The sequence below is a fragment of the Heterodontus francisci genome, chromosome 6 (assembly GCF_036365525.1).
Source record: "Heterodontus francisci isolate sHetFra1 chromosome 6, sHetFra1.hap1, whole genome shotgun sequence".
Classification (NCBI taxonomy): Eukaryota; Metazoa; Chordata; class Chondrichthyes; order Heterodontiformes; family Heterodontidae; genus Heterodontus; species Heterodontus francisci.
In genome coordinates this window covers 44,531,277-44,554,241 of record NC_090376.1, presented here as the reverse complement: position 1 = coordinate 44,554,241, position 22,965 = coordinate 44,531,277, and the positions used below count along the sequence as shown (strand labels likewise).

Below are 22,965 nucleotides of genomic sequence, written 5' to 3'. Positions count from 1 at the left end.
AAGATCCAAACCTCCGACAGTATCCAGTTCACATTTGACATCTGATTTTACTTTTGGTGGGAAGTGACAACGCCAAGGCCATACATGGTTTTCTCTTTAGCAAGGACGTAACTCGTGTCCACATATCCACTTCATTCTTCCACTGGTCATATGGTTGAGACTCAGAACATCAGAGGGTAATCATACCCTGACAATATACACTTGCTTTCTGCCGTTTTCCACAAATAGTCACTGGGCTTTTAGTTTTCTTTGTGAAATTGTTTTTTAGTATCCAACCTTCACCTTTAGGCAACCATTCTCTCCATGTTACATTCCAGAAAGCCCACTGTTGAAGGAATATACTGAAGCCAATCCTTACTCTGTCTTGTATTTATTTTACAAAGTAAAAATATTACAAACATGCAGTTCCTCTGTCAAATCTTCACCCAGTTTCAGTAAGTGTCTCCTTATATATACTCAAATTTAAGACCCTAATTAACACCCTCACCTGATTAAACACAATTAACATGTCTCAGAGGAAAGTGAGGTGGCGTGGCATAGGGAGGGTATTCCAGAGCTTAGGGCCTAGGCAACTGATCAAAATCAGGGATGCACAAGGACAGAATTAGAGGAGTGCAGATATCTTGCAGGGTTGTGGGGCTGAAGGAGATTATAGAGATAGGGAGCGGCAAGGCCATGGAGAGATTTGAAAAACAGGATGAGAATTTTGTTTCGATCCCATTAGGGACTGTTAACTTTTAAAGAGAAAGTCAAATTTCCAGTTATTACTGGGAGAATTATGCTACAAGATTTCACGCTTTAAACAAAGACAAGAGTTAAACAAGGCAAAACACTAACTTACAATTTGTAAACATCTTAAAATTAAAATCTGAACAGAAAACTCCTATTTGACTGTTGCATCCACCTCAAGAATTTCCCTACATGTTTTTTTTTATAAAGAGATACAGCACTGAAACAGGCCCTTTGGCCCACCAAGTCTGTGCCGACCAAGACCCACCCATTTATACTAACCCTACAGTAATCCCATATTCCCTACCTACACTAGGGGTAATTTGCAACAGCCAATTTACCCATCACCTGCAAGTCTTTGGCAGTGGGAGGAAACCGGAGCACCCGGCGAAAACGCACGCGGTCACAGGGAGAACTTGCAAACTCCGTACAGGCAGTACCCAGAATTGAACCCGGGTCCCTGGAGCTGTGAGGCTGCGATGCTAACCACTGCGCCGCCCCTGTTACAGGATCTTGGCAGTTTGTTCACCTCTCCTGGGACCAAGCCAAAGTGTACCACAGCTCTTAGGAATTCACTTTAATTTCTTTAGTTTCTCAGTTGTCTCAGATCACCTTCCGAATCTGGACTTTCCAGCTTGAGCACGGGCCTTACTCAAAACAGGAACACATAGTTCCCGATGGCCTCTTTGCTCAGGAGTCCAGCTGACTTCCAAAAGCCAACTGACTGACTGTGTCTGTAAGCACACAGATCAAAAACCCAACTGGCACCTCTTGAATCATCTATCGCCATAGCACAGTGGTACATGTGGAAGTCCCAGATAGCAATTTAAACTATATTTCCAACTCCAAATCTTTTTTGATCTGGTAAATCATATGAATAATATGAACCCCCAATTGCAATAGATGCAGACACACCATCTCCATCAATAATTTAAGAGGGGCTCCCATTGTGTAGGGTCTTTACACTTGCCAATATGACCTTACCAAATAAACATGGGCCACCCTTTGACTTGTAACCATCTTAGGTTTGTCAGCTTCCCAAACCAAGCATTTTCATTTGTCTTGCAATTCAAAAATTCAATTCCCAAATTAAGTTATATCTCTACAAAATTAAATATAAACCATGAACCAGGCGATCGTAACAATTTTTAAATCAACATTGCTTTACTTGGAGCCAACATACGTCAGCGAGCACAGGGGTACTTAGGGAAACAGGACTTGATATGAGTTAAGACATGGGCAGGAGAGGTTTGGATGACCTCAAGTTTACTGAGAGTAGAATAGTTTGACACCCTTATGTAACAAAAGAAAATCTATCTACCTTAGTCTTCAAAGCTGCAGTTGTCTTAGCATTTGCAGCATTTTGGAAGAGTGTTCCAGATTTCCATTACTCTTTGTAGAAAAAGTGCTTCCTGATTGCACCCCTAAATGTCACAGCTTTTTTAAGATTATACCTTCGTCTGGATCTTCCATTAGACAATACTTATCGAAACCCTAAAATTGTATTGCAGCTTTGAAAACACGCCCAGAGAATGTAGACTAAGGGTTTTACATCATGTGAACGTTTTTGCATTCATAAACTATGCTAAACCAATAATGATTGACAAATTAAATGGGTTCTTATGAATAATGCATATACTCACTAACTTCTGTATTTGTTTCTGCCAACAAAAAATACCAGCCTTTGACAAAAAAGATTGTGCATAATACCTCATCACATAAAAATTACTGCAGATCACCTCCTCCACCTAATGCTTGTGTGTGTTTTTTTTTGGCAGTGGGAAAAAATAAATTCTCTAAGTCAAAGGTACAGCACCCCAGGAAAAAAAGCAATTGCCCTTCCTTTTACAGATGGACAATTACAGAGCTCCAGCTATCTACAGTGGTTAGTGCTTGATAAATACAAGTAAATAGCTGATTTCATAATCTTACGTTTTGCACTTTGTATAATTTGGTTATGTATATCCATATGAATAAGTAACATAAAAGGTATGCACTTCAGATATCAAGTATGAAAAAAATTGTGCAAAGCCACAACCCTCCCAGAACGGCCTTGTCCGATTGTCAGAATCAATCCACGTCCTAGATGTTCGTGGCTTAAGAAATCGGTTTTATTGCATAGAATTCCAGAATATGTATCACTGTTCCGAGGAACTACAAATTACATGCATAAAATTCTATTTTAATTAAGTGGGATTCCAGGGTTTTTACAATTAAATTTAATCAGAAGCTCAGAATATTTGGACAAGAAAACTGTTTAGTGTACAGTTATGTCTGGGACTTCAGGTAAATAAATCTACATTAGTCCTAGGATGGTTTAAGCTTTTCCAATCCTAATGAAAACAACAGTTTATCAGTTGTCCAATACAAATTGCTGATGAGCCACAGATTTGACTACAGTGATGCAGATTTCGCCACACACTAATTTTAGTAGAAAAAGCCTTAATACAGTCGTGTGTATGATTTTAAACTTAACATCCACCACCATTCAGTAACAAAGGAGGTCTAGTATTTAATGATCAAAAAAACTCTCACTCTGCTTTTCGTCTTAGCATTTTACCAGCAAAGTAAGCACAATTACAGACTATGCAAAGGCCAATATTGAGATCAGAGACCAAATATTTTCTGTAAAAACAGCTACAAACAGTGCAAATTAGCCAGCGACTTGCGGTGAGCAACAGCTACCCCATGAGTTATGAATCGCCACAAATTGCTGGCGGATTTATGCTGCTCCACAGTTACATTTACAAAAACATTTCATGCTTAACCACCGTGATTGCATCAAGTTGCTGTGTTTGACAATTAACTCACATTAAACTTGACACAGAAAGCAATTAACAAACATTCTTTTAATGATTTAATTGTTAATGACTGCCAATCAACTTCTTTTGCCCAGAAAGTGAACAATTAAGAGTGTGGAGTTGCAGTCCTTCAGGTTGTGATTTGTTTTCGGAAACTGTAAAAATGTTTTTTTCTTGGGAAAAAAAATTCTTATTTTCCTTTGTTACTTAATCCAGTGTACCAATTTGATATTGAATTCACCCATTCTAATTCAGCCTCCATCGCAGTCCTGCCACTATTTCAGTTGGTTAATCTCATTGGTTAAAGAGATACAGTTTGTCCCAGTGTTCAACAAGGTACCAAATACCCTGTTGCCAGCACTGCGCCATCATTAGCTCACACTTTGTGGCCAAAAAAAATGTAAAACCTAAAAAACGTGCAATTGTAAATCTAACTAATGGGACACACTGCAAGATGTCTCGCTTCAGCAAAATCTGGTCCCACATATCCAACAATGGTATTTATTACTGGTTTCTTCCTTACTAATAAGAAATGCAAGCAGCCAAATCTGGATTTCCAATTAGGCATATGTAAACCATGACTAAGATATGACATAACATTGAGTTTCACTGATCTAATTTTGTTACTGCTGAACAAAATCAATTCTAAGTACAGAAAAGAGATATAAATTAACTTATTCTCACAAGTACCCATTAAATAAAGTCCCTGGTGTCCAAAGGTGTTAAAATTTCTAATTATAATAAACCCATGCCAAATCAATCAAAATTGATTGGCAGTCAGATATTATGCAATGCTAAATACACGACCAAAACGCAAACCAAAATTAAATAAATGGTTAAATTGATACACTAAAACATACCTTACTTTTATTCAAAAATGTAAAATATGATTCGCACTACTCGTCAACATGGCAGTATTTTTTTTTTAAAATCAGTCACAGCCCCTACGATTTGGAAAGGCTAACAAAATACAAACATTTGTATGAGGATTATGGTCGCTACAAAATAAAAATCTGCTTATTTGAGCCACCCCATTAATTTAAAACATTTTATGCTAAAATGTCATTAAAACACATATCTACTGCATGGAAGCATGTAAATCACAAGTCAATTTTTAAAAAGTCGAAGTTTACATTTTGCTAATGCAAGAACATTTTCTAAGCAAAACGCTTCTACTTACAAAATGTGCAAGGTCAAAAACTTGGGTCTATACTTGTCACAGGGACAGCCAAAATGACCAGAGCAATTGAGCAAATAACAGATTGACGAGAAAGATACAAGACATCAACAGCAATAGTAGAAAATGGAAATTCGTCGTTAAAAATGAGCGCATTATACAGCTATACCAAAGCAAAATACTGCGGTTTATTAGTGTACTCAGAAGTGGCAGATTTAAAATTATACACGTGGAAATCCGTCTGAGAGAAATAATAGACACTCCTGAAAGCACGGCGAGATGTGTAGACGCAATTAGTCAACATCAAAGCAGCCTCTGCGCCCAATCCAAGAAGCGCTCTGTTCACATCTCCTGACTCCAGCTGCTCCCCGAATAACTGTCACATCAGCCGTACTCTCCTATAGTCTGAAACACACACAGCAGCCGCGGCTACCGTTTCATCCTGCGCAACCACTGGCTGTAGAAAAACATTCCACCGAGCGCGAAGATTTCACATTAAAAAGACTGAGTTGGGAGGGGTGGGAATAGCAGGCTTTTTCCTCTCTCACACGCTCCCAAGGTTCTTCTGTTGTCAAGATATCAGTAACAGCATAATAAATATCATATAGCCGTTTCTTTAACATATACTTTACCTTCTGTTGGTGTAAACCGCATCCACTGACCATACAATGTCATATTATCATAAGGAATCGTGCAAGTAACTGAATATTTCAAGGAGACCGAACAGGATTTTTCGCCAAAAACTTGGTCTCGATGCTTAAGATTTGCACAAAATTACGAGTCAAACTAACTTGCTTGGTTGAAATGCTCCATCCGCCAATTGACAGGAGAATTGTCCAATTGTAACACGAGATACCTCGCGTTCCTGCCCCCTGGAAGACGCAAGGACGTGGGGAAATCCAATCAGAGAGCAGAAAGCAAGAGATTCTGCCCCCTTCCCCCCAGCAAGTTAGGAGCGAACCCGGCCTGGAGAAATCTTTCTGTCTTCAGACGTCGCCTGTATGAATGAAAGGGGGAGGATTTGTGGAGGAGAGGGAGAGAGAAATTTCCTCAAGAAAGTGTCGAATATTTCCCGCAGATATACGCTTAATGTCTTATGGTTCAACCAACTGTTTCTATAGACCGTTTTATTTTGCTGTGATCAGGCAGATGAGATAGGCCATCCTTATACTTTGTGTGTAGGGGCGGGGCGAAGCTGGTCTTTCGCGGTGCTCGCGCTAGGTCGGTTTGGAACCGGAAAGTGCTCGTGCATTGAGACGCTGTTTTGAAAAATAACCGAACAACTGGTGAGGTTAAACCGACGTTGGAGGCGCGAGGGGTTGTCATGGAGAAAGATGGCGAGCTCGAGAGGTAAACAATGCGAAACGTCCTCAATCCTTTCAAATAGAGACCAGGTTCTCCAGGTGATCGGCGGGACAGGGCCTGCTGTTCTTATCTGGTGTGCCTGAACGACCAATTTAAAACAAAACCGATTTAAAGCTTTTCATATTACCTTTTCTGTGTTGCCTCTGTTTCAGGCCTCCGCACGCTTGACATGTTCCAAGTGTGTGTATATATGTGAGTATGTATATATACATACAGGGTGGACAGGTTGGTGTGACGTGTTTCTTGCTGTGGTGATGCCCACCTCACAGATCTTGGACATGTCACGGCCCCAGCAGCGGACCTTGGTCAGTCAGTGCCTGTATAAAGTCAAGTTGCCTTCACGCTGAATGCCAGAGTTAGCCAGGCAGGTGTTAGAGTTCAGAAACCTGGCACGTTACGCCATAACATGTCACTCACATAACCAGCCTCACCTGTGCAACATTGCATGCGTATGTATACTGTGTGGCTTATGATCTTTCAATTACTGCTGATGTTTTGAAAATCAAATAAAAATGTGAAGTGTCACTACAGGTAGTCTACGTTCTTTGAAAATATTCCATTTAATTTTGAGGGTTGAGAGCTTCCCTATGTTGCCTTTGTATTGTAGCTACTGGCACAGTACTGATTTCATTTCAGCAGTGATCTAAGGTCCCAGAAACAGCAATATGATGTCCAAATAATCTGTATTTTTAGCTTGACGTTATACAGGCATTGACTAACTAAGGAGCATTGCTGGGGTCGTGATATGTCCAAGATTTGTGGGCATCACCACAGCAAGAAACATGTCACGTCCCGCCAACCCGTCCACGCACTTGGGAACATGTCGAGTGTGAGCTGCAATTTCACTGCCTGATTCTGTTTTTTATTTATTTCATGGGATGTGGGTGTCACTGGCAAGGCCAGCAGTTGTTGCCCTTCCCTAATTGCCCTTGAGAAGGTGGTGGTGAGATACCTTCTTGAACCGCTGCAGTCCATCTGGTGCAGGTACACTCACAGTGCTGTTAGGGATGGAGTTACAGGATGTTGATCCAGCGACAGTGAAGGAAGGGCGATATATTTCCAAGTCAGGATAGCATTTGGCTTAGAGGGGAACTTGCAGATGGTGGTGTTTCCATGCACCTGCTGCCCTTGTCCTTCTAGGTGGAGGTTGTGGGTTTGCAAGGTGCTGTTGAAGGAGCCTTGATGTGTTCTTGCAGTGCATCTTGTAAATGGTACACACTGTCACTGTTTGTTGGTGGTGGAGGGAGTGAATGTTGAAGGTGATGTTTATGGTGCCAGTCAAGGGCGCTGCTTTGTCTTGGATGGTGGCGAGCTTCTTAAGAGTTATTGAAGCTGCACCCATCCAGGCAAGTGGAAAGTATTCTATCATACTCCTGACTTGTGCCTTGTAGTTAGTGGACAGAGAGACAGGAGGTGAGTTACTCGCTGCAGAATTCCCCAGCCTTTGACCTGCTCTTGTAGCTACAGCAATTATGTGGCTGGTCCAGTTCAGTTTCTGGTCAGTGGTGACTCCCAGGATGTTAGTGGGGGATTCAGCGATGGTAATGCCATTGAATGTCAAGGGGAGATGGTTAGATTCTCTCTTGTTTGAGAAGTTCATTGCCTGGCACTTTTGTGGCACGAATGTTACTTGCCACTTATCAGCCCAAGCCTGGATGCTGTCTAGGTATTGCTGCATCTGGACATGGGCTGCTTCAGTATCTGAGGAGTTGCAAATGGTGCCGAACATTGTGCAATTTTCAGCGAACATCCCCACTTCTGACCTTATGATGGAGGGAAGGTCATTGATGAAGCAGCTGAAGATGATTAGGCCTGGGACACTACCCTAAGGAACTCCTGCAGTGATGTCCTGGAACTGATATGATTGACCTCCAACAACCACAACCACCTTCCTTTGTGCTAGGTATGACTGCAACCAGCGGAGAGTTTTCCCCGTGATTCCCATTGACTCCTGTTTTGCACGGGCTCCTTGATGCCATACTCGCTCAAATGCTGCCTTGATGTCAAGGGCAGTCACTCTCACCTCACCTCTGGAGTTCAGCTGTTTCGTCCATGTTTGGACCAAGACTGTAATGAGGTCAGGAGCTGAGTGGCCCTGGTGGAACCCAAACTGAGCATCTGAGCAGGTTATTGCTGAGCAAGTGCCGCTTGTTAGCACTGTCGACAACCCCTTCCATCACGTTGCTGATGATAGGGAGTAGACTGATAGGGCGGTAATTGGCCGGGTTGGATTTGTCCTGTTTTTGTGCACAGGAGATACCTGGGCAATTTTCCACATTGTTGGGTAGATGCCAGTGTTGTACTGAAAAAGCTTGGCTAGGGGAGCAGTTAGTTCTGGAGCACAAGTCTTCAGCACTATTGCTGGAATATTGTCAGGGCTCATAGCCTTTGCAGTATCCACTGCTTTCAGCTGCTTCTTGATGTCACGTGGAGTGAATCAGATTGGCTGAAGACTGGCATCTGTGATGCTGGGTACCTCAGGAGGAGGCCGAGATGGATCATCCACTTGGCACTTCTGGATGAAGATGGATGCAGATGCTTCAGCCTTGTCTTTTGCACTGATGTGCTGGGCTCCCCCATCGTTGAGTTTCCTCCTCCTGTCAGTTGTTTAATTGTCCACCACCATTCACAACTGGATGTGGCGGGACTCCAGAGCTGAGACCTGATCTGTTGGTTGTGGGATCGCTTAGCTGTGTCTATTGCATGCTGCTTCCACTGTTTGCATGCTAGTAGTCCTGGGTTGTAGCTTCACCTGACTGACACATTTTTAAGTATGCCTGGTGCTGCTCCTGGCATGCCCTCCTGCACTCTTCATTGAACCAGGGTTGGTCCCTCAGCTTATTGGTAATGGTAGAGTGGGGGATATGCTAGGCCATGAGGTTACAGATTGTGGTTGAATACAATTCTGCTGCTGCGGATGGCCCTCAGCACCTCATGGATGCCCAGTTTTGCATTGCTAGATCTGTTCGAAATCTATCCCATTTAGCACGGTGGTAGTGCCACACAACACGATGGTGGGTACCTCAGTGTGAAGACGGGCCTTCATTTCCACAAGGACTGTACGGTGGTCACTCCTACCAATACTGTCATGGACATGTCATGCATCTGTGACAGGCAGATTGGTGAGGACAAGGTCAAGTAGGTTTTTCCCTCTTTTTGGTTTGCTCACCACCTGCTGCAGACACAGTCTAGTAGCTATGTCCTTTCGGACTCAGCCAGCTTGATCAGTAGTGGTGCTACTGAGCCACTCTTGATGATGGACATTGAAGTCCCCCACCCAGAGTACATATTTTGTCCTTTCTACCCTCAGTGTTTCTTCCAATTGGTGCTCAACATGGAGAAGCACTGATTCATCAGTTATGTGGTAATCACCAGGAGGATTCCTTGCCCATGTTTGACCTGATCCCATGAGTCAATGTTGAGGACTCCCAGGGCAACTTCCCTCCTGACTGTATACCACCATGCAGCCACCTCTGTTGGGTCTGTCCTGCCGCTGGGACAGGACATACCCAGGGATGGTAATGATGGAGTCTGGGACATTGTCTGCAAGGTATGATTCCATGAGTATAACTATATCAGGCTGTTGCTTGATTAGTCTGTGGGACAGTGCTCCCAATTTTGGCACAAGCCCTCAGATGTTAGTAAGGAGTACTTTGCAGGTTCGACAGGGCTGGGTTTGCCATTGTCGTTTCAGGTGCCTAGGTCGATGCTGTAAGGATGGCAGATTTCCTTCCCTAAAGGACATTAGTGAACCAGATGGGATGTCACAACAATTGACACTGGCTTCATGGTCACCATTGGACTAGCTTTTTTAAAATTCCAGATTTATTAATTTAATTCAAATTTCACCATCTGCCGTGGTGGGATTCAAACCCATGTCCCCAAAGCATTAGCCTGGGGCTCTGGGTTACTAGTCTAGTGATATTACCATACGCCACCACCTCCCCCATGTGTACTAGTTGATGAATTTATGTTTATGGAATAAGGAGTGTTGTTTGTTATTGATAACATTGGAACTGTTTTTTCTTAATATAAGAAAAGTGTAGGATTATACTTTCAATAGTTGTCAGCAAGTCACTCTACAGGACATTTTGATTTTTATCTGGATCTGTCCTGAATGTTAGTTTATCGGATGAGGTGTCAAACCAAGGTCTTGTCCCCCCTCTCATGTGAATGAAAAGATCCTGCAGCACTACTACAAAGATAAGCAGGGGAGTCATGGTCAATATTTATTCCTCAACCAACACCACTAAAAATCTGAATATTATCACATTGCCGTTTGTGGACCTTGCTGTGCTCAGAATTGTCTGTCGCATTTCCTACATTACAACAGAAGTTACACTGGAAAGAAACAATTCAAAAGTACTTAATTGGTGAAAATCACTTTAGGATGTCCTGAGGTCGTGGAAGGCACTATACAAATGCAAGGCTTTTGTCATGAAAACCCGATATGCCAAATGGGAAATATTAATTTCATCGGTTGGAACCTTGCATTACACTTTTACTGGAAATTCTTACAAGTAACTTTACTAAAAAAAAAGTTACTGGCAGCCAAGATGGCCACTACAATTTACACTTGAAACACCAAAAGATCAGATTGGAGACGACAAGTCTGATTCAACCTGGCCAGAACCATGAGGTGCTCTCCGTGATTAAATTACCTGGAATGGCCTTATCAACACGGTGGTCAGGGCCATCTACACCCATTGACTTTGAAAGAGCCAATCCCCTCCAAATGTGACTGGATGTCTTGAGGTGTAACGCCTTGAATCTCAGAGAAGATTCCAGAAAAACCTCATTAACAGAACAAAGGGGTTTGATAGTGTCATGTGACTGCCTGCGCAGCTCTGGAGAGACTGTAAGCTTTGTCACAGACAATGCATAGGAGTCACTGAAAAGCCATCAATGAGGCAGGTCTCTCTCTCGCTCTCTTTATCTCTCTCTCCAGTAAATATTACGTGATGGCCTGGCTGCAACTGGAAAGCCCCCACTCAAGCCTACAGACCACCACAGGTGGAACCCCTGTTCTGCCTTCAGGACATCTGACAAAAGCAAGCCCACCACCGTGCACGTGGCTCAGCGAGGACTTCAGGAATACAACTTCAGCTGCGGACTTGAGACTCAAAACTGTATTTAAATTCCATTTATTCCAGATTTTAATCCAACCACCAAATCTGTTTTCCATCTGTAATCTATTTGTGTGTGACTCTCGTGTGAATGTGTGTGTGAATGTGTAGCGTATATTAGCATTTTAGCTGTGTTTAGAGTGTTAAGAGTAATAAGCTAACATCATTCTTGTTTAAACGCAAGAAAACCTGTCTGCTTCTTTTGCAATTACATTAGAAGAACAGGAGCAAGCGCTCACAGAGGTGCTAAGTTCAACCACTGTGTTTAAAAAAGGATAAATCCTTGTTGCGGTCAAACCAGAGAAGGGGCGAAAGGGGAGCCTGAGACCTCCTCTTTACCTGGCCATAACACTTTCTTTACCCTATGTAGATTCAGCTTTTTCCTAATTTTTCCTGATTTGAGATACGTGATTGGCATCAAGGGGTAACCATCCTAATGCTGATTTAAAGAATTTCAGTTGGATTGCTTACTACCGTTCTCTCATCAGCAGAGCAGTTCCCAGCAGAAAAGAGATACCTGAAATGGAAGGTGTCTGATAGGACAGGCAAAATATTAATTAGAATTTTTTGTCTCGTTTAATGTACAAAGGAAGCATGTTATCTTAAACACACAGAGTGCATAAGTGGGGAATCTGGTGAGAGTGAAAATGCAGTGCTGCATTTTGCCCGCAATACCTGTGGTTTGTGTAAGCTTCAGGCAGTAAGTATTAACATTTTTTGCCCAGTGTTTTAGTGCTTAGTATAAGTAGTGTGTAGCAAAAGAAAACTTACAACAAACTTGTAAGTAATCCAGACAAAGATATGGCAGAGCAAGTTGTGTATAAAATTGCAGAGTTTAAGCAAAACTGGCAAATAGATTTCAGTGTGGACAAGTGGGAGGTCATCTACTTTGGAGCTAAAAAAGGTAGAACAGGGTGCTTTATAATTGGTGAAAACCTAGAAAAAGCGGAGGTCCAAAGATAGTTGGGGCTCCAGGTACCTAGATCATTCAAATGTAATGAAGTTACAGAAAATAATCAAAGAGGCTAATGGATGTTGGCCTTTATATCTAGAGGACTAGAATTCAAGGGGGTAGAAGAAATTCTTTAGCGATGCATAGCCCTGGTTAGATCACATCTGGACTGTGAGCAGTTCTAGGCACCACACCTTAGAAAGGATATATGGGCTTTGGAAGGAGTGCAGCATAAATTTACCAGAATGATACCTGGACTGCAAGGTTTAATCTATGAGGAGATTGCACAAATTAGGGTTGTTGCCCTGGAATTTAGAAAGCTAAGGGGAGATTTGATCAAAGTTTTCAAGATATTAAGGGGAACAGATAGGGTAGATAGATGGAACCTATTTTCGCTGGTTGAAGAGTCTATGACTAGGGGCCAAAGCCTAAAAGTTAAGAGCCAGACTTTTCAGGAGTGACGTTAAGAACACTTCTATACACAAAAGGTTATAGAAGTTTGGAACTCTTCTGCAAGCAGCAACTGCTGCTGGATCAGTTGATAATTTTTAAATCTGAGATTGATAGATTTTTGTTAGCCAAAGATATTAAGGAATATGGGCAAAGGCATTGCTGATCAGCCATTATCTCACTGAATGACAGAACAGACTCGACCAGCTTGCGTCTATTCCTATGTACTCCTACGTGCCTATGTTTCCATTGGCATATTTTCTTCCTTTTAAAATGTGTTAGGTGAATTTCATATTTTATTTTTTGTTTGATTTTCTTAAAATGAGGATGATCATGTTTGATATTTTATTCATTTTTGGAACATACTGATGCATCAATTGTTCCCAGGTGATTGTTACGCCCGAGGCGGAAGGAGTACACTGTTTATTCTAGTTCCACTTCTCCACAGGTCACAACATATATTTAAATTTTTTCCCACTTAACAATGTGGTCAATCATAGACTCTCTTTATCCCAGAATAAAGCGCACCAACCAGGTTTCTTTAATAAACAACAAAATTATCAATTTATTATAAAACAAGTCTTAACTAGTGATGAAGCAAAGCGTAAACACACAGGTCTAAATATAGAAGTTCCCTTTTTACCGTAGTCTGTCGCACGCACACACACACACACAAACGTACACCGGTTAACTGAAAAAATAGAGATTTACTCTTCAGCAATGACCATAATTCCATAAGTTTTAAGGTACTTGTGGATAAGGATAAGAGTAGTCCTCGGGTGAAGATGCTAAATTGGGGGAAGGCTAATTATAACAATATTAGGCAGGAACTGAAGAATTTAGATTGGGGGCGGCTTTTTGAGGGTAAATCAACATCTGACATGTGGGAGTCTTTCAAATGTCAGCTGATTAGAATTCAGGACCAGCATGTTCCTGTGAGGAAGAAAGACGAGTTTGGCAAGTTTCAGGAAGCTTGGATAACACGGGATATTGTGAGCCTAGTCAAAAAGAAAAGGGAAGCATTTGTAAGGGCTGGAAGGCTAGGAACAGACAAAGCACTTGAGGAATATAAAGACAGTAGGAAGGAACTTAAGAAAGGAGTTAGGAGGGCTAAAAGGGGTCATGAAAAGTCATTGGCAAACAGGATTAAGGAAAATCCCAAGGCTTTTTATACATATATAAAGAGCAAGAGGGTAACCAGGGAAAGGGTTGGCCCACTCAAGGACAGAGATGGGAATCTATGTGTGGAGCCAGAGGAAATGGGCGAGGTGCTAAATGGGTACTTTGCATCAGTATTCACCAAAGAGAAGGACTTGGTGGATGATGAGCCGAGGGAAGGGAGTGCAGATAGTCTCAGTCATCTCATTATCAAAAAGGAGGAGGTGTTGGGTGTCTTGCAAAGCATTAAGGTAGATAAGTCCTCAGGGCCTGATTTACCCTAGAGTACTGAGGGAGGCAAGGGAAGAAATTGCTGGGGCCTTGACAGAAATCTTTGCATCCTCATTGGCTACAGGTGAGGTCCCAGAGGACTGGAGAATAGCCAATGTTGTTCCTTTGTTTCAGAAGGGTGGTAAGGATAATCCAGGAAATTATAGGCCGGTGAGCCTTACGTCAGTGGTAGGGAAACTATTCGAGAGGATTATTCGGGACAGGATTTACTCCCATTTGGAAACAAACAAACTTATTAGCGAGAGACAGCATGTTTTGTGAAGGGGAGGTCGTGTCTTACTAATTTGATTGAGTTTTTTGAGGAAGTGACGAAGATGATTGATGAGGGAAGGGCAGTGGATGTTGTCTATATGGACTTCAGTAAAGCCTTTGACAAGGTCCCTCATGGCAGACTGGTACAAAAGGTGAAGTCACACGGGATCAGAGGAGAGCTGGCAAGATGGATACAGAAATGGCTCGGTCACAGAAGACAGAGGGTATCAGTGGATGGGTGTTTTTCTGAATGGAGGGATGTGACTAGTGGTGTTCTGCAGGAATCAGTGCTGGGACCTTTGCTGTTTGTAGTATACGTAAATGATTTGGAGAAAAATGTAGCTGGTCTGATTAGTAAGTTTGTGGACGACATAAAGGTTGGTGGAGTTGCGGATACTGATGAGGATTGTCAGAGGATACAACAGGATATAGATCGGTTGGAGACTTGGGCGGAGGAATGGCAGATGGATTTTAATCCGGACAAATGTGAGGTAATGCATTTTGGAAGGTCTAATGCAGGTGGGAGGTATACAGTAAATGGCAGAACCCTTAGGAGTATTGACAGGCAGAGAGATCTGGGTGTACAGGTCCACAATTCACTGAAAGTGGCAGCGCAGGTGGATAAGGTAGTCAAGAAGGCATACGGCATACTTGCCTTCATTGGTCGGGGCATAGAGTATAAAAATTGGCAAGTCATGTTGCAGCTGTACAGAACCTTAATTAGGCCACACTTAGAATATTGCGTGCAATTCTGGTCGCCACACTACCAGAAGGACGTGGAGGCTTTGGAGAGGGTACAGAGGAGGTTTACCAGGATGTTGCCTGGTCTGGAGGGCATTAGCTATGAGGAGAGGTTGGAAAAACTCGGATTGTTTTCACTGGAACGACGGAGGTGGAGGGGCGACATGATAGAGGTTTACAAAGTTATGAGCGGCATGGACATAGTGGATATTCAGAAGCTTTTCCTCAGGGTGGAAGAGTCAGTTACTAGGGGACATAGGTTTAAGGTGTGAGGGGCAAAGTTTAGAGGGGATGTGCGAGGCAAGTTTTTTACACAGAGGGTGGTGAGTGCCTGGAACTTGCTGCCAGGGGAGGTGGTGGAAGCAGATACGATAGCGACGTTTAAGAGACATCTTGACAAATACATGAATAGGAAGGGAATAGAGGGATATGGGCCCCAGAAGTGCAGAAGGTGTTAGTTTAGGCAGGCATCAAGATCGGCGCAGGCTTGGAGGGCCGAATGGCCTGTTCCTGTGCTGTACTGTTCTTTGTTCTTTTAGAGCTCCAGTACAAAAAAACAGAAAAAGAATATGTTGGCCAAAATATTTGTTAATTCTTGAAGAAAAAAAGAGAAGATATGAAAAGATGTCAGAAGTCCTTTTTGGTTTGGCGTCCCAAATACGTATAGATGGCTGTCACTGGGATCTTCCTAGAACAGTTTAATCAGACGGAGTTGAAGATCAGATTGGGCAGGCTTTCTAGAAAAAATGTAGTAACAGTTTCAGGCAGTTTCTTGTACTTGCCTCTCAGCTTCTCGAGATGGAAAACTGGCAGGCGTTTTCAAAGTGCTGGAACAGACTGAACTGGGGTTTTGCTTCCTTGGCAATTCCCAATTTACTGTCGAAAGCGAAACCATAAAAAATGTCAGGAGTCAAGCCTCCTGATCCCTATAAATCTTAACCTGTCACTTCCCTGAAAACATCGTTCCCCAAGTCCAAAACAACCCCTGCTGGGTAATTATTTGAAGACAGGTGCCTTTCAGTAACTGTTTACAGTCCAGACTGCTCAGTGTCCCTTAAAAAAAATTCCATGGACTTCTTTTCAGTTTTAAACTGCAAATCTTCAAAGTTTAACAAAAAAATGAAAGCACTCGTAATATGATGCATGGTTATATGCCAGATAAAGCTCCTTTTCCAGTAAGCCAAGAGTACAATAGCATAGTGGTTACTCTATTAGACTGATATTGAAGAGGATTGGACTAATCAGAAAATGAGGGTTCAAACCCCATCATGCAGTTTTAATTCAGTTTTTTAAAAATCTTAATTTTTTTTTTACTACCACCACTAAAATTGACCTGGGAGGGTAGCATAGTAGTAATGTTACTGGATTAGTAATTCAGAGGCCCGGACTAATGCTCCAGAGACATTCGTTCAATTCACACCATGGCACTGGGAGAATTTAAATTCAATTAATAAATCTGGAATAAAAATATAGTCTCGTTAATCATGATTATGAAACTACGGAATTGTTGTAAAAACCCATCTGGTTCACTAATGTCCTTCGGGGTGGAGAAATCTGCCGTTCTTACGCAGTCTGGCCTACACGTGACTCCAGATCCACAGCAATGTGGTTGACTCTTAACTGCCTAGCTAATGTAACCACACTATTTAAAAAAAGGAGGCAGAGAGAAAACAGGGACGTATAGACCGGTTAGCCTGACATCAGTAGTGGAGAAAATGTAGAGTCCATTATAAAAGATGTAATAACAGAGTACTTGGAAAACAATGACATGATCGGACAAAGTTAACATGGATTTACGACATGCTTGACAAATCTGCTGAATCTTTGGAGGATCTAACTAGTAGAATAGATAAGGGAGAACCAGTGGATGTAGTGTATTTGGACTTTCAGAAGGCTTTCGGTAAGGTCTCACATAAGAGATTAGCGTGCAGAATTAAAGCACATGGGATCGGGGTAAGGTACTGACATGGATAGTGAACTGGTTGGCAGACAGAAAACAAAGAATAGTAATAAACGGGTCTTTTTCCAAGTGGCAGGCAGTGACTAGTGGGGTACCGCAGGGATCAATGCTAGGACCCCAGCTATTCACAATATAAATGATATAGATGAGGGAATTAAATGTAATATATCCAAGTTTGCAGATGACACAAAGCTGGGTGCGAGTGTGAGCTGTGAGGAGGATGCAGAGAAGCTCCAGTGTGATTTGGACAGGTTGAGTGAGTGGGCAAATACATGGCAGATGCAGTATAATGTGGATAAATGTGAGGTTATCCACTTTGGTGGCAAAAACAGAAAGGCAGATTATTATCTGAACAGCGATAGATTGGGAAAGGGGGAGGTGCAGCCAGACCTGGATGTCCTTCTGCACCAGTCGCTGAAAGTAAGCATGCAAGTGCAGCAGGCAGTTAAGAAGGCAAATGGTATGTTGGCCTTCATAGCGAGAGGATTCGAGTACAGGAGCAAGGATGTCTTGCTGCAGTTATACAAGGCCTTGGTGAGACCACATCTGAAGTATTGTGTGCAGTTTTGGTCTCTTGAGGAAGGATGTTCTTGCTATGGAGGGAGTGCAGCGAAGGTTCACCAGACTGATTCCTGGGATGGCAGGACTGACGTATGAAAAGAGATTGGGTTGATTAGGCTTGTATTTGCTAGAGTTTAGAAGAATGAGGGAGGATCTCATAGAAACCTACAAAGTTCTGACAGGACTGGACACCTGGAAAGAACTGTTATAGTGATGGCCATCTATATGCATTTAGGGCACCAAAATAAAACAAAGGACATCTTTTCATATCTTCTCTTCAAGAATTAGCAAGTATTTAACCCAAGTTTTTTTGTAATAGAGCTCCAAAACACAAATCCCTTTATTTTTCTGGTTAATCGGTATATATATGTGTGTGAGTGTGAGGGGCTAAGGTAAAAAGGGAATTTTAATATTTCGATCTGTGTGTTTATGCTTTACCTCATTACGGATTAAGACAGGTTTTATAATAAACTGATAATTTTGTTGTTTATTAAAGAAACCTGGTTGGTGTGTTTTATTCTGGGGTAAAAAGAGTCGATGACTGATTGTATCGGTAAGTGGGAAAAAATTTAAATATATGTTGTGACCCATGGAGAAGTGGAACTAGCATAAACAGGACACTCCTCCCGCCTTGGTCATCCCAGAGAGTGGTGAACCTGTGGAATTCTGTACCACAGAAAGCAATTGCGGCCAAATCATTAAATATATTCAAGAAAGAGTTAGATATAGTTCTTGAGGCAAAAGGAATCAAGGGATATGGGGAGAAAGCGGGAACAGGGTACTGAGTTTTGACGATCAGCCATGATTGTAATGAACGGCAGTGCAGGCTCAAAGGGCCAAATGGCCTACTGCTCCTATTTTCTATGTTTCTATGAACTGCAGCAGTTCAGGAAGGCAGCTCACCACCACCTTCTCAAGGACAGTTAGGGATGGGCAATAAATATTGGCCTTGCCAATGATGCTCACATCCCAAGAATAAAAAAAATTGTTGAATTTTTAAAGAAACCTGTCCTTAGCCAGTCCGGCTACACCTACATGGTTGACTCATAACTGCCCTCTGAAGTGACCTAACAAGCCACTCAATTATATTAAACCACTACAGAGTGGTTCAAGAAGAAGGCCCACCCTGACCACCTCAAGGGCAGCAATGTCCACATCCCAACTGTTACGACTGAGGCGGGAGGAGTGCACTGTTTATTCTCGTTCCACTTCTCCATGGGTCACAACATATATTTAAATTTTTTCTCACTTACCGATACAATCAATCATAGACTCTATTTTTACTCCAGAATAAAACACACCAAGTTTCTTTAATAAACAACAAAATTATCTGTTTATTATAAAACAAGTCTCAGTATGTAGACTGCCCGACCAGAGGGGAGGCAATATTGGATTTGGTACTAGGTAATGAACCAGGGCAAGTGATAGAGCTGTTGGTGGGCGAGCACTTTGGAGATAGTGATCACAATTCTGTAGCATTCACTGTGGTAATGGAGAGGGATAGGTATGTGCAACAGGGCAAGGTTTACAATTGGGGGAAGGGTAGATATGATGCTGTCAGGCAGGAACTGAGGAGCATAAGTTGGGAGCATATGCTGGCAGGGAAGGGCACGGTCGAAATGTGGAACTTTTTCAAGGAGCAGATAGTAGGGGCCATTGATAAGCATGTCCCTGTCAGACAGGGAAGGGATGGTCATGTGAGGGAACCGTGGTTGACAAGAGAGGTTGAGAGTCTTGTTAGGAAGAAGAAGGATGCGTATATAAGGTTGAGGAAAAAGGGCACAGGCATAGCTCTGGAGGGATACAAGATGGCCAGGAAGGATCTGAAGAAAGGGATTAGGAGAGCTAAGAGAGGGCATGAAAAATGCTTGGCGGGTAGGATAAAAGAAAACCCCAAGGCCTTTTACGCGTATGTCAGAAATATGAGGATGACTAGGGGGACCGTAGGTCCGGTCAAGGACAATAGCGGGAGACTGTGTGTTGAGCCGGAAGAGATAAGTGAGGTTTTGAATGAGTACTTCTCTTCGGTATTTACGAATGAGAAGGGGTGTATTACTGAAGAGGACGGTGTGAAACAGACTGGTAAGCTCGAGGAAGTGCTCGTTAGGAGGGAAGATGTGTTGGGGTTTTTGAATAACTTGAAGATAGACAAGTCTCCCGGGCCTGACGGGGTATATCCAAGGATGTTATGGGAAGCAAGGGATGAAATTGCAGAGCCGCTGGCAATGATCTTTTCATCTTCTCTGTTGACGGGGGTGGTACCAGGTGATTGGAGGGTGGCAAATGTTGTGCCCCTGTTCAAGAAAGGGAATAGGAACAACCCTGGGAATTACAGGCCAGTTAGTCTTACTTCGGTGGTAGGCAAGTTGATGGAAAAGGTGCTGAGGGATAGGATTTCTGAGCATCTGGAAAGACACTGCTTGATTCGGGACAGTCAGCACGGTTTTGTGAGGGGTAGGTCTTGCCTCACAAGCCTGATTGAATTCTTTGAGCAGGTGACCAAGCAAGTGGATGAGGGTAAACCAGTGGATGTGGTGTACATGGATTTTAGTAAGGCATTTGATAAGGTCCCCCATGGTAGACTTATGGAGAAAGTCAGGAGGCATGGGATAGTGGGGAATGTGGCCAGTTGGATTAAGAATTGGCTAACTGATAGAAGGCAGAGAGTGGTCTTAGATGGTAAATACTCAGCCTGGAGCCCAGTTACCAGTGGCGTGCCACAGGGATCAGTTCTGGGTCCTCTCCTGTTTGTGATTTTTATTAACGACTTGGATGAGGAAGTCGAAGGGTGGGTCAGTAAATTTGCAGATGATACAAAGGTTGGTGGAGTTGTGGATACCGAGGAGGGCTATTGTCGTCTGCAAAGGGACTTGGATAGGTTGCAGTGCTGGGCTGAAAAGTGGCAGATGGAGTTTAACCCTGAAAAGTGTGAGGTCGTCCATTTTGGAAGGACAAACACGAATGCAAAATACTGGGTTAACGGTAGGGTTCTTGGGCATGTGGAGGAGCAGAGAGACCTTGGGGTCTATGTGCATAGATCGTTGAAAGTTGCAACTCAAGTGGATAGGGCTGTGAAGAAGGCATATGGGGTGTTAGCGTTCATTGGCAGAGGGATTGAATTTAAGAGCCGTGAGGTGATGATGCAGCTGTACAGGACCTTGGTAAGGCCTCATTTGGAGTACTGTGTGCAGTTCTGGTCGCCTCATTTTAGGAAGGATGTGGAAGCCTTGGAGAGGGTGCAGAGGAGATTTACCAGGATGTTGCCTGGAATGGAGAATAAGTCTTACGAGGAAAGGCTGAACATTCTAGGCCTCTTCTCGTTAGAACGGAGAAGGATGAGGGGTGACATGATAGAGGTTTATAAGATGATCAGGGGAATAGATAGGGTAGACAGTCAGAAACTTTTTCCCCGGGTGGAGCAAAGCGTTACAAGGGGTCATAAATTTAAGGTGAAGGGTGGGAGATATAGGGGGGATGTCAGGGGAAGGTTCTTTACCCAGAGAGTGGTCGGGGCATGGAATGCCTTGCCTGGGGAAGTTGTTGAGTCAGAAACTTTAGGGACTTTCAAACGGCTTTTAGATAGGTATATGGATAAAGGAGAATGATGGGGTATAGATTAAATTGTCCTTGACAGAGGACAAAGGATCGGCACAACATCGTGGGCCGAAGGGCCTGTTCTGTGCTGTATTTTCTATGTTCTATGTTCTAACCTGTAATGAGGTAAAGCATAAACACACAAATTGAAATATTAAAATTCCCTTTTTACTTTAGCCCCTCACACATACATATATATACCGATTAACCAGAAAAATAAAGGGATTTGCGTTTTAGAGCTCTATTACAAAAAACAGACAAAAAACACTTCGGTTAAATACTAGCTAATTCTTGAAGAAGAAAGAAAAGATATGGAAAGATTTTCTTTGTTTTATTTTGGTGTCCTAAATGCGTATAGATGGCTGTCACTAAAACATTCTTTCCAGTTGATGTTGAAGATCAGTTTGGGTAGGCTTTCCAAGAAATTCAGCAACAGAGGTTTCAGATAGGCCTTACAGCTGAAAAGCGGCAGCAAGGGTTTCAGTTCCCACACGTTTGATACGCAGGGTTTCTTCAAATACAGGAGGAAAAAAGGAGACTGACACAAAGAACAAAGAAAATTACAGCACAGGAACAGGCTCTCCAAGCCTACGCCGATCCAAATCCTCTATCTAAACCTGTCGCCTATTTTCTAAGGGTCTGTATCTCTTTACTTCCTCCCCATTCATGTATCTGTCTAGATACATCTTAAAAGACGCTATCGTGTCCGCGTCTACCACCTCCGCTGGCAAAGCGTTCCATGCATCCACCACCCTCTGCATAAAGAAATTTCCACGCATATCCCCCCTAAACTTTTCCCCTTTCACTTTGAACTCGTGTCCCCTTGTAATTGAATCCCCCACTCTGGGGAAAAAGCTTCTTGCTATCCACTCTGTCTATACCTCTCATGATTTTGTACACCTCAATCAGGTCCCCCCTCAACCTCCGTCTTTCTAATGAAAATAATCCTAATCTACTCAACCTCTCTTCATAGCTAGCGCCCTCCATACCAGGCAACATCCTGGTGAATCTCCTCTGCACCCTCTCCAAAGCATCCACATCCTTTTGGTAATGTGGCGACCAGAACTGCACGCAGTATTCCAAATGTGGCCGAACCAAAGTCCTTTACAACTGTAACATGACCTGCCAACTCTTGTACTCAATACCCCGTCCGATGAAGGAAAGTATGCCGTATGCCTTCTTGACCACTCTATTGACCTGCGTTGCCACCTTCAGGGAACAATGGACCTGAACACCCAAATCTCTCTGTACATCAATTTTCCCCAGGACTTTTCCACTGGACACACAGGGTTTCTTTAAAAGGGAGAGAAAGAGATGAGCTGGGTTTCCTTGGCAGGCAAAAACCAACAGTCTTCCAAGCAGTTCACACTCCAACTCACTATCCAAAGTGAAACCAAAACAGTGTCACAAGAATCAAGCTTCCTGACTCCTATAAATTTTGACCTGTCACTTCTCTGTAAGCATCTTCAAGTCAAACAAGCTCCCTGTTGGTATTTTATCTGAAAACAGGTACTTTCCAGTAAGAGCTTGTTTACAAGCCAAGTCCGGAACCTTCAGTTGACCTTTTTTTTAAAAAAAAACACCAAGTTTAGCATCTCTTCAAGCTTCCAGATGAATCGATGTCCATAATTTAACTATAAGTCCTTAAAAACATATTTTACAAAAAAAGAAGCACTCTCTCAACACAATGTGGAATAAAAAATATAAAGTAGTGCTTTGACCTTGACTTCAAAGAATACCTGCTATTTTAGCAATGAGATAAGCTGATTTTTTTACACCGCAGTCTGAGGGAGATTTTTTTTTGTGTA

At 42.7% G+C, this 22,965-nt stretch overlaps 2 protein-coding genes across 6 annotated transcripts in view; one reads left to right on the top strand and one right to left on the bottom strand.

Annotated features, from left to right (window-relative positions):
- lnx2a (ligand of numb-protein X 2a) overlaps positions 1-5,489 on the bottom strand; it is a 227,763-nt gene extending 222,274 nt beyond the window's left edge. For all 5 annotated transcript variants that reach the window (XM_068033559.1, XM_068033562.1, XM_068033563.1 and 2 more), the window contains exon 1: positions 5,340-5,489. The gene's annotated coding sequence lies outside the window, so the exon portion shown is untranslated. The remainder of the gene's footprint in view (positions 1-5,339) is intronic.
- A 395-nt stretch (positions 5,490-5,884) lies between these two features.
- Positions 5,885-22,965, top strand: part of si:ch211-140b10.6 (protein POLR1D-like) — a 33,029-nt gene continuing 15,948 nt past the window's right edge. Inside the window, exon 1 of the mRNA XM_068033556.1 lies at positions 5,885-6,057. Within this exon, the coding sequence (XP_067889657.1) occupies positions 6,032-6,057 (26 nt within the window). The 5' untranslated portion in view covers positions 5,885-6,031. The remainder of the gene's footprint in view (positions 6,058-22,965) is intronic.